At 36.8% G+C, this 11,878-nt stretch overlaps 2 protein-coding genes across 5 annotated transcripts; one reads left to right on the forward strand and one right to left on the reverse strand.

Annotated features, from left to right (window-relative positions):
• The first annotated feature begins 366 nt into the window (after nucleotides 1-366).
• Nucleotides 367-7,281, forward strand: LOC18054928 (protein tesmin/TSO1-like CXC 2). Its single transcript, XM_006450418.2, has 12 exons — nucleotides 367-582; nucleotides 1,425-1,576; nucleotides 1,682-2,198; nucleotides 2,305-2,454; nucleotides 3,710-4,269; nucleotides 4,360-4,434; nucleotides 4,540-4,711; nucleotides 4,814-4,912; nucleotides 5,027-5,093; nucleotides 5,491-5,650; nucleotides 5,756-6,582; nucleotides 6,661-7,281. Exons 1-11 carry the CDS (start codon nucleotides 472-474, stop codon nucleotides 6,549-6,551), a joined length of 2,859 nt encoding a protein of 952 aa, XP_006450481.1. The 5' UTR covers nucleotides 367-471; the 3' UTR covers nucleotides 6,552-6,582; nucleotides 6,661-7,281.
• Nucleotides 7,282-7,360: 79 nt separating this feature from the next.
• Nucleotides 7,361-11,878, reverse strand: LOC18054929 (acyl-protein thioesterase 2). Of its 4 annotated transcripts, XM_024177513.1 has the most exons (11): nucleotides 11,644-11,878; nucleotides 11,225-11,248; nucleotides 11,032-11,121; nucleotides 10,827-10,938; nucleotides 9,780-9,816; nucleotides 9,573-9,642; nucleotides 9,295-9,399; nucleotides 8,488-8,647; nucleotides 8,290-8,372; nucleotides 7,908-8,001; nucleotides 7,361-7,817 (listed from the first exon to the last, which is right to left on the reverse strand). In XM_024177513.1, the coding sequence occupies exons 3-11, from the start codon at nucleotides 11,060-11,062 to the stop codon at nucleotides 7,730-7,732; spliced, it is 780 nt and encodes a 259-aa protein (XP_024033281.1). In that variant the 5' UTR covers nucleotides 11,063-11,121; nucleotides 11,225-11,248; nucleotides 11,644-11,878; the 3' UTR covers nucleotides 7,361-7,729. The 4 variants fall into 4 exon arrangements, with proteins under 4 accessions (XP_024033281.1, XP_024033280.1, XP_024033279.1 ...); XM_024177512.1 differs by lacking the exon at nucleotides 11,644-11,878 and having other exon boundaries at nucleotides 11,225-11,252; XM_024177511.1 differs by lacking the exon at nucleotides 11,225-11,248 and having other exon boundaries at nucleotides 7,362-7,817.

Below are 11,878 nucleotides of genomic sequence, written 5' to 3' on the forward strand. Positions count from 1 at the left end.
TTCTTTTTTATTTGAATTAGAGTTCTTATAATTTCAATCAAGGTTAAATGTGTAAAATACATAGTAGTGGAGTTTCATAGGAACTATTGAGGGGTGCCAATAGTATCACTCATTCAAAATAGTCTTTCCTGGTAAGCCCAATGGTATTGACTGTTAATAATTAAGGGCTTAAGCCGAAACAACCTAAAATGAAGCAAAGGCCCATATGTCCAATTAAACCCAGAGTGGGAAAAAAAAAAGAAAAAATTTTCCCGCTTGGATTTTAAATGCCCGCCCTCCTAGCCGTACGTCTCTCTCACACACGCTCTCACTAAATTAATTAATTAAAAATAAAAAATAAAAATCTTCGTTTCCATTATTTTGCAAAATTTGATTCATCATTTGACAAAAATCAATTTCATGGACTAGGGGAAAGCGAGAGAGCGTGAAAGATGCAGAGAGAGCCCCCTGGTTTTAGGGCTTTTTCTCTACATGGACTCTCCTGAACCTACAACCGCCGCCGTTAAAACCCCCGCTTCCGTTGCCGCCTCCGCCGCCGCTACCAACATCACCGCTTCATCTTCAAGTTCTCCTCCAGTTCAGGTAACTTCATTTCCTTTGTTATGCGTTAAAGGTTTACTGATATGTGACATCATTTTGGTTTTTTTTTTTTTTGGGATCTAATTCTTTTTTTGGGGGGTTTTTTTTTTTTCTAATTTTCGTGAAATTTTTATGAATTGACTGTTTGTTGGGTCTGAATTTTGGTTGGTTTTTGTTTTAGGGAGGCTTAGGGTTTAGTATTATTCTAATTGCTTGATATTTTTTATGGGGGTTGGGATTTGTTGGGCATAATTATTTATCTGTATTGCTTTGAATTTTTGGTTTGATTGAGTAACCGAAGACTAGTTTGAAGTTAATTGAAGTGTTAAGTTGGTAATAGGGGCTGTTTATCTATGAAATTGGTTGCCCAAATGGGACGTAAAGGGGGTTTTGCTGGATCATTTACTGATGTCACTGGTTTAATAGTCTACCAAACTTTGGTGTTCTTGACCAATTGGAGTCTTAGTCTTAAGTACATTTATGCTTGTTATATATATATATATATATATATATATATATATATATTTGCATTGATGGTGTTTGGTTCAATAATTACAAAGACAAGGGAAATATATGTGAATATTTTAATCCATGCTCTCTACATTGACAAATAAGGATTTTGGCTAAACTTTTATGCATTGCTTTAACTTGCTTCTTGTTTCTGGTATCTAAACCTGTTGAAAGTATAAGATTTTACTTTAATTATACTCCTTTCTATGTTTATATAAACCCTGCAGTCTTTTGCACGTACTCAAGTGGAGAGTTTTATTTAACTATTTCATTGGCATTGTCATGAAATCTGGATTTATTTATTTGACTCTTTTTTTTTTTTAAATTATCCTCAGGAATCCCCTTTCTCTAACTTCCTGAACAACCTATCACCTATAAAGCCAGTCAGCGGTCCTCATGAATTACAAGGGTTCTTGGGACTTAACTCCCCTCTTGCATTCACGTCCCCACAAATAAATGCACTCAGAGAAACAAGTTCCTGCAAAAGGTTGGAGATGTCATTAATTTTGTACTTATTATTATTTTTTTTTCAAAACTATACATTATTGATGTTTGGAGCATTAATCACATTGCATGTAATTTTTCTTACCAGGCCACCATGTCAACAATTGCCCACTGCAGAAATGTCTGAAAATGATGATGGAGTCAGAAAATTTTCTGCAGATCTTGGTAATGTGGAGAAATCTGATTCCTTATTACAAAGTGGACTGATTGTTAACTCTCAGAAAGACAATGATGTGCGAAGCTCCGTACAAGTCCAACCCAGTGGTTCCTCCGGGTGTGTTGATGAATATTTGGCTGATGCTGTGGACGTTGACTGTGCGCACTCTGAGCATGGAGTCAGTATAAGCTCAAAACAATCTTTTGATGTGCTTCAATCATCAGTAAGTGGTAGAACTGATTCAAAGAAAGCCTTGTTGAAATTTGACGACAAAAATGATGCAGTGTCGAACGTGGATGTAGCAGTAGCCATGATTGGTAAAGCTGAAGAAAGCATTCAAGGAAAGTTGACGTGCGATATTGAGCCAAATGAATATCCAAAGATGGAGTCTAACTCTTCTTCCAACCATGCTTCCGAGAAACAACAAAGTGAAAACACAAGTGCTCAGGTAATTACAGGTTCTAGCTTTCTTACATTTGATGAGGAATAGGACCATCTTGATATATAGGAGAAAAGATATACTGGTTTCAGAAGACTTTTGGTTTAACTTGCAGAATGCAGGGAGTGGCCGTGGAGATGAATCTGATTGTCCTTCTCAATCGCTGCGTGAACCACTCCAGACTATTCAGACATATGAAGATTTTCGTGAGAATGCAGGAGCAATCCTGTATGGACCTCATGATAATCCAATGCATGATCCTGAGGTATGAATCATCTGACAATTTGTAATTGTTATATTTATAGCTAGTTTTCTTGATTTATTATAATTGTAACTTTCAATGTGTGTGTAATGTTGTCCAATACTATGGTAGTATGTGTGGTATGTAATAAACTAGATGCAACCTTTGAAATTGATTGCTGTCTCTTTCCCCTTTTTATACTGAATATGATGTGTGTTTTCTTATTTATGTAAATTTATTAGACTTTGGGCATCATGTGTTACTGGATTGAGTAACTGTATTAGGAAATTAGGGTGCTGCATGTGTAGATAAGCAGCTTGAATAACAATTTTATCACTAAAAATTGACAATAAATTTCAACAATAACTTCTCTACCAAATCTTTTGACATTTTCTGTCTTTAATAACTCAAATATTGGAGAATATTCAAATAAACTTCTTTATTTTGGGTGGGGGGGGGGGGGTGTTAGCATGTGTAGATTGATGATTATTCTGTTGAAACTGGAATAAGGCTTTGCTTAGGAAAAAGGTTTTGAGATGCCTCTGATAGGAGATGACCATTGAACCCAAATTTTGTATGAACAAGGTCATGGGAGGTAGACTTAAACTAGTCGAATGAGGCAGAATCTGGAGGCAGCTAGATGATGAGTGATTAATGGGGTGATTATTGACTTGCATTGAATCCTTGCGGATGTTGGTACATGGAATTAGTTACTGACATGGATTCTGCTGAATTTTTCTGTTTCTGATGTAATTTCTTTGCCATGTTTCTTTTTTATCAAGAGGTATACCACGTGTCACTGAGTAGATGCTAGGACATCTTCACTCTTGAGTACTAAGTCAAAGAAAATCTATCAAAGCCCTATGTACCACAATTTCAAACATTGAACATTGATAAGACAGTAGTTGAGCAATATCATGCTGGGGAAGAAATTTAGGATCTGGTGTTTAAAAAAAAGGCAATTTTTACGATGACTTAAACTTGGTTTTGAACATTGACAAGATGATGATTGAGCAATGAAGGACTAGGGAGGAATTTATAATCTATTGCTTCAATGATGGCAATTTTTACAACAATAAGAAGTTACAATGGAGCTTGATCAGTGTTCACTAATTGCCTTTGAATGATTTGCTTGTTGTTCCCAGAATTCACGATTTTGGCACGGTAGCATTGTCTGCTTAGTAACACAAGAATGTTACTGAGTATTTTTTCTTTGTTCTTGGTATCAAATCCTATCGGATTTTCTTTTGCTGTAGAATAATTGCAAAATTCCATGTAGGCCGGTAAACACCAGCGTGGCATGAGTAGGCGTTGCCTTCAATTTGAAGAAGCTCAACTTAAAGTTACTGTATGCAGTAGCAATCCTTCAAATAAGTTGAATGATGTAACAAGTTCTCAATTACCTACTACCCCTGTAGAATCAGAGAGCCCGGATCCATCTCATGTGGATTTAAATATAACTTCTGGCAAGAGGCAGCTAGCTAGTTTGCCCCATCCTGTGACTCCCGTGTTTCCCCCTCATCATACTGGGAAATCTCCCTTAACTGTCTCCAAGCCATCGGGTATTGGCTTGCATCTCAACAATCTTATCAAGTCTTCCCCAGAGGGTCATGGTGCACCAGTTGGTGTAAATTTATCCAGTACTGAAGCTGGGATGCTTGAATCTAAGGCATCAATAGCTGCTAGTTCTTTGATTTCCGAATCATTTGATGACATGGGACCTTTGAACTGGCCACCACCAGTTGACCCTAATGGAACTCCACTCACTATGAGGAAGTTTAACTCGGAGCATGCTGACAACTTTGAGGAGATCAGCCAACTGAGCCCCAAAAAGAAAAGGCAAGTTTATATGTGATATTTTAAAACTTTGCTTGTTCTATGTTTCTTCATATCTTTTTCTGGCTCAGTAAATTCTGTACAATTCTTCAGGAAGAAATCATCAAGCACTGTTGATAGTGATGGTTGCAAACGTTGCAATTGTAAGAAGACAAGATGCTTGAAACTGTAAGTCAATTCACTTTTTTTGTAGAAATCATTCTTCCCTTGTTGTATTCTTCTCCTATGCTTTCTTTTGAACCTTTTTTCTCATTTTACTTTACCACTAAACAGTTACTGCGATTGTTTTGCTGCCGGAATCTATTGTGCTGAATCTTGTGCTTGCCAAGGGTGCTTTAACAGACCTGAATATGAAGATACTGTACTTGAGACACGGCAACAAATTGAATCCCGTAATCCACTGGCTTTTGCTCCCAAGATTATACCGCGGGTCACTGAGTTTCCGGTAAAGAATGGGTTTGACCCCTTATAAGTCAATGTCATTCGTATTATGATTCTCTGATTCTCTGTTTAATTTGGAAATACCAATTGTATTTGCACTATACAGGATGATGGAAACCGTTTCACACCATCCTCATCTAGGCATAAAAGAGGCTGCAATTGCAAAAAGTCAATGTGTCTGAAAAAATATTGTGAATGCTACCAGGTTCAATGTTTTTGCACTGCCTATATTGGTCTATATGTCATATTATTGTCTCTCAATTTATCATTGCCATTTATTAAATTGCTGATATCACTTTCTCTGGTTTATGTTAAAAAGGCTTATGTTGGTTGCTCAAGTGGATGTCGATGTGAGAATTGTAAAAATGTCTATGGCAGGAAGGAAGGTAAGAAAACGCATTTTAGATTCTTTACCTCAACTCCTAATGGCACATTATCAATCATATATATAGATATAAATGAGGCGAGTCATTATCTAAATAGGGAAAGAAGAAATAAGGATATTCTCTTCCCAAACTAATTGTTGTTGATTGTATTTTCAACTGACATTCAAAGAGTTGAAGATATTGCTTTATGGCTATTTATTGTGAAATCTTGTTTATGGTTTGTGCTTTCTGTTTTACATTTTAAGCTGACATATATAAGGGAATCTTTTGGGTGATTCATCGATTCATGGTTTAGTTTTAGCATGAATATTGCAGAAAATAGGTTTGAAGATTTGAGTAATAACATGGTCACACTAACTGAAAATTGTTTGAGTAATCTTTGTTCTCGGTCTCACAGAATATGTTGGAAATGAAGAAATGGTTAATAGTAGAGCCATACCAGAGGGTGTGTCAGATTCCAAACCAGAAAGGGTTACAAACAAGAATGAGTTCTTGCATGCTGAGTTGTATGATCTTTGCAACCTGACACCACTGACCCCATCATTCCAGTTCTCAGAGTAAGGTTCCTTCGATCTGATATGTGTTTTTGGCTAGAAAGATTAGATGAACAAAGAAAGGTTCAACTTGTTTATTTACTAATTAACCTCTTTGTCTTTATTTAGCCATGGAAAGGATGCGTCAAAATCACGAATTCTTTCTGGTAGATATGTTCCATCGCCCAAGTCTGATCTTACCATCTTATCATCTTATGTAAAATCCTCAAGAACTCTGAATAGTTCTGATAGCAATGAAATGCTTCTGGAAAAGAGTAGAGAAATTGTGGATGTAGATCCTTATGGTCAGGAAAGGGATTACAGCAGTGCAGATATGGTAGAACAATTCTCGCCAAGGTGTCATTCACTTGTTGATTTATGTGATTTCAATCCACTGCTTGATTTTCCTTCAACAGCCATGGAGTCTTCAGCATCATCAAAAGCAACAGGCTGGACAAATGTTTCCAGACTCCAATTATGCCCGAGAAGTGGAAGCCTCTTGTCAGGCAGTTCACTTCGTTGGCGTAGTTCACCTGTTACCCCGTTGACTCAGCTAGGTGGGACCAAAAGTCTCCAGGCACTTGACTCTGATGGCAGGCTTAGTGGCATTCTGGGAGATGATACGCCTGAGGTATTGAAAGATGCTTCAACCCTCATTAAGTCTGTTAAAGTAAGTTCCCCAAGCCGCAAGCGTGTTTCACCTCCCCATGGTCGTGCACATGAGCATGGGTCCAGCTCTTCAAGCATGTTGAAAAGTGGCCGTAAGTTCATATTAAAGGCCGTGCCATCTTTCCCACCTCTCACCCCTTGCATTGATTCCAAAGGAAGCACTGGTCAGAAATCTTTCCCACATCTCAACCCTTGCACTGACTCCGAAGAAAGCACTGATCAGGAAAGAAGCAATTTTCAAGAAAATAAACAATGACAGCGTATGATAGATGCATCAGCCATGCGAGGTGAGTCCTTATCACATCTTAACAATTCAATCTATGTAGATTTTGGCGGCTTCTTTTTTAATTCCATTTTTCTTTCAGCAAACTCTTTTAGGTCACCTTGGTGTTAGGCTGCAGTTAAGCCAAGAAGTTGTCGGTTCAACTATTACTCCAGGTTTGGAAATGGATATATATATATATATATATATATATATATATATAATGTGTCAACGCATAAAAGTAAAAGTTGGTCATCATCATTCTATCATGTGATGGTGACTGTCATCACTCTTGTGGTAGAGGTACCAGAGGTAGAGTACCCCCATTCAAAGGAGCAAAGTCAGTTGAAGGCTTGAAGCGTGAATATTGCAATGGAATCAGCAATTGTGTAGTGTAGTGTTGCCCTGCCGATTGTTATTAAATGGTAGTATTTGGCTATTTGCTTTGTTGTTAAAATGAATCTTTTTTATTCAGTTTGGTTTCATATTGCTTAGATAACGGGTAACTATTCAAGGATGCTAGATTCGATTTAGGTCAAAATAAATTTTACTTTCTTAGTAAACAATGTAAGTGAGTTTTGTAAGACGTTATTGTATTTGTATGCCTTTGCACATACAATTTCAGGTTTGCTTGTTGCATCTCAAATTGTAGAACTTAGTGACTGCTTTTTGCATCTCAAACAGTGAGGTATTCAAGGATATTTCAGCTAGCAAGTTTTTTTTATGCTTCAATTCCTGATGTAGCAGCAAATCGGAGATGCAATAACACAATTTAGGAAATGGAAAATGAGCCCACCCAGATCCAACTTTTATTATAAATTAAGAATACATCCATTGTGAGAGCACGCTACAGAATAAAGATAATAATTCACCCAAACAAAAAATTTCTCCTATAAGAGAATCGTCTAGCCCCATTCCAACAAGAAAAATAACAATGACGCCTTATTGACCAGCAGAATCAAAGAAAAGGCTAAACCCATAACGTCAAAAAAGTTTTATTGGTTGCCCAAAAAAAATGCCAAAAATAAGATCATCATGGGAATAGAAAGCCGAACCATGCTGCTATACCATATACCCCACACCGAACATCTATTCTTAGAGTTTCTTATACATAATATAACTCGACTCCAGTTGTTCATATCCCCTTGTTGCCTCAACTAATATATTTGTCATCATGCCCGTAAACCCTCTAGTTCCAGCCTGGCAGTGAGCCAGTTACGAACTTCATCCATCTCTTCAGGGACTGTGTAGTGACCTACCCTACATAATGATATTTATTGAGAATGTTACAATATGCAAACACACACATATACATAAACGCAACAAACACAACAGGAAGGACATGAATACCCATTATAGCATCTAAATGTAAGATCTCGAAATCCAACAGAATTTAACGTCTGTGCTGATCTCTCTCCGTGTTTATATGCAACCACATCGTCACCTGCAACAGGGAAATAAACATGTAAATTTTATGCACAGCGAAATTGATTTCCGAAATGTGTGATACAATAGTGATAATATTTCCACTTTTCACTGACCACCAAATTTATTATACTATCAACAAACCCATAAACACAGCAGCTTTTTCACTCTTTCACATGAATTTGTTCAGATGCTGATGATATGTAAGTCAGTGGGTGGCTTTGCAATATCACAAGAAAAATGACATGTTTATGAAGAACTAACTGAACCAGAATTACTCAAAAAATCTGGGGATGAATATGATCACCTGAACCATGGCAGAGCAAGATGGGCAAAGATGCCGCACGCCTTGTTGCCTCACGCGATCCTTCCATTCGGCTTTTTAGGGTCCTAAAAGAAAAACAGAAAAAAGTTGCCTATATTAATGAATTGGTTAACCATCCTTAGGATGGTTTATACATTCTTTTGTGCAAGTGCCTCGTGTTTGTATGCCTTTATGACATACACGTCAAACCTTGAACATGGAAGCCAGCCACTCAAACCCACAATTGCACTAAGGTTGACTGAATATGGGTTTCCATTCCCATATTGTCCTAATATGCGGCATGTGGCAGAGTAGAGTGCTATTGCAGCACCCATACTGAAGCCACCAATACCAAGTTTGACTGCAAAACAACAAAATAAGTATGTTAGTTCTAATAGTGTCGCTATAGTTCTTGCCAGTGTAGAAAAGGTTTGCCAGCAATAGCTTCTGCTTGGTGATGCTCAGGGAATCCACAAGAAAATAAAATCATCAAAAGACTTTGAATCATACCATTCTCAAGTCAATTTGAATTGGCCTACTTCATCGGTGTTAGAAACACAAGAAGGCATTAATTCTATGGAACAACAAAAGTTGAAGAGAAGAGAAGGGAAAAGGTAATCAGTAAAGAACCAAAAAGGTGGGAAAAAATACCCTGCAGAAGTTAGGAAGAAAATTTAAGTTTTGGATGATGAACAATGAAAGGCAAACACACACACACATACACACAAAATATAAATAATTAAAAATAAAATAAAATCAAATCATTTGTATACGGGAAAGCCATGGAAAGAAAAAATAAACTATTGAAGAGAGAAGAATTAGAAAATCTTAACATTCGCCACTTTTCTTTCCAACACGAAAAGGGTGACAAGTCTCAAAGTGGTCAAAAGGCTTGGAACAGTTTAATCTATTCATACGCTTCAGGAAAGAATTTTGTTACTTTCCAGTGATCCCGTCGGAACTAGTTTCTACAATATTTATTCTTACAGGACCAAGAGAGGAACTTACTGTCAGCAGGTTCTGTCGACAAAAGATTGGCCACATGTGCTGCTGAAGCATCTAACCCCTCCAAATCATCAGGACCATCTTCTGAAAGATCTCCCACGTCAAACCCTTAAAATAAAAATAGCAAAATTATCAACTAAGCACATTAAATTCTTTTTGAAAGGATATTAAAATCATTGTCAGATGATTTTGATTTGGCAGTAGCTGAAAATGAAAGTTTTCCTAAGAATTGATTCCTAAAATAGAGATAATCAAAGCAATCCAAAGCAACAAAATCTTACAAGCAGTACAAGGATATCCACCAAATATTGCAACCGGCCTAGTGGGAGCAGTAGGGCAAATCCACTTGATCTGCAAGATTCACAGTTCAACAGAGAAATAAATCAGACTATTTACCAATGAAGAACTTTGTCGACCGGGAGACTAGGATAACCAGTTGATAAGTGTTGCATGAGCACACAAATAGAGGCAAACGTGCTTATCCTTACATTTGGAAGAGGGAGGGTTTCCAAGAGCTGGGACCAACTGCACAACAGAGCAAAAGGGAATCCACATTAGGGATTATCATACCATCTACCTAAGTTTGACCAGTATCAACATGCAGAAACAATAACATAACAGAAACCAAGATTGACTATCACAGTCCAAGAAATTTGAACAAAATTTAATAAAAGGAAAACCCTAACCAATCTAGCACTGGGACCACACTCAAAGTTGGGCACAAACCTTAACAGTCATTGGGTAAGTCTTGCAAAATGACAATATACAGGGCTCAACAAAACTGACCTTGCATATTTTAGAAAAATAAGAATAAATTACTAGATCCTAAATTTAATATCATTAGGAATAGTATATTGCTCTTTGCTAAATTGTAAAGGACAAACAAGATAGTAGTAGAGTGGTCCCCAATTTTAACATATAGCATATATAATTTTTGAATTCAAGCCTGCTCCAATATGCCTTAGAGTTAACAGAGAGGATGGAGGAAAGCGACAACCAATCATGTTTTCTTTGGTTCACAGAAGTGGTGCTCTCTTCCACCAAATCTAATCATGTGAGAATCTTCCAAAAGTGCAAGGAAGGTTCAACAAGTTAATGAAACACCAAATTTCTCCACCAGAAGAGGACAAGGCATTGACATTCTCTGAATCCTTTATTCCTTATTTAGGAACTAAAACAAGTCCACCATTCCTACACAAGGTATAAGCTCAATACAAAGAGAAAAGAATCGAATTTCTTGAAAAGCCAGTTTTTAAAGCATCAAAAGACAATAATACAGATGATCACTAACAGTTTGAAGCCTAAACCTTACACTTTGCTGATCCATGCATGTCCATGGAGCAATGATTTCAGAAAAGAATGGAAATTTTGCTAGAATAATCTTGACAAAATAAAAAGACCAAGCTTAAAAGATCAGGCTTCCCAAAACAGAATTTTAAATGTAAATTAGTTAAAGAGTTATCATCTTAAAATTAGAACAAAAAGAAAGGTAATTCCTTAGTGGAAGGAGCTGATGAAAAATTAGCATTATATACCTTGATCCTTTATCACTAAGTCCATGCAGCCAAACTATGGTAGCCTGGTGCTTCCCCTTGGGCCTAACCACATGAGTTCTTCCAAACTCAAACGGTCTTCTACTTTGACTACCTGAAATGTTGCAATTTGAACCCTCATAAACAAGAGTTCCTACTAATTAACTGATAAATACGACATCATATAAACAAAGAAAGAAAGACCAACCAGAACCCATAGTGGTGCTACTGTAACTCATTATGAGCAACAAAATGATCACACTACCGAAACCACTTGTTTCAATGTTAAGCTGAGTTCCTGCAATGAACAAGAACTGATTGTCACTATCTCTATTTATAACCATATAGAAGGGTGAAAAAGGAATGTAACCTATCAATCTACATCAACTATTCTTGCTTACCCCAGTTCTACACTGCCTGAAAACCTTCAAAAGAAACTATCAAGAAAGTGAAAGGCAACAAAGGAAAGGAGAGGGATAAAGAAAAGGACAAAAAGAAAAGAAAAGAAAAGAAAAGCAGTCACTCTTTACGAACAAAGAATCCACAAGCCATCATCAATGCACAATATGAGTTAACACAAACTTGAGCTTGCAATGCAGAGAGTGGAAAAGAATCTATGCTTGTGGACAGTGGAGAGAAAGTAAAGCACTTCAACTACAACAACCCAGGAATATAACCACAAGTCTAAAAAGAACCCAAAAAAAAAATCCAATTTTTAAATAATATATTCATTATTGACGGATACCCATTACACAAGAAACAACAACTTAAAATATTTACAAGTTGAATGTGGTAATAAAAGTAGCACGAATTAACTTACAAGTATGGAGAAGATCTGATAAAAATGGGGATAAATAATATTGAATACTTAAGTGGAGTTTGAGAGTTATGGTACAGCCTTCAAATAAAAACTGAAAAAGCATATGAGCTTTTTATTCTTTCCTTTCAGCTAGCTGTATTGGCTTTGCTTGTTTACCCACAACTTTGTTTTTTGTTTGTTCATTCTGCAGATACAGTGAAAGTGTGAAACCCCCAAGTAGGCTCACAGAGAAGCT

Source organism: Citrus clementina, unplaced genomic scaffold (genome assembly GCF_000493195.1).
Source record: "Citrus clementina cultivar Clemenules unplaced genomic scaffold, Citrus_clementina_v1.0 scaffold_1, whole genome shotgun sequence".
Classification (NCBI taxonomy): Eukaryota; Viridiplantae; Streptophyta; class Magnoliopsida; order Sapindales; family Rutaceae; genus Citrus; species Citrus x clementina.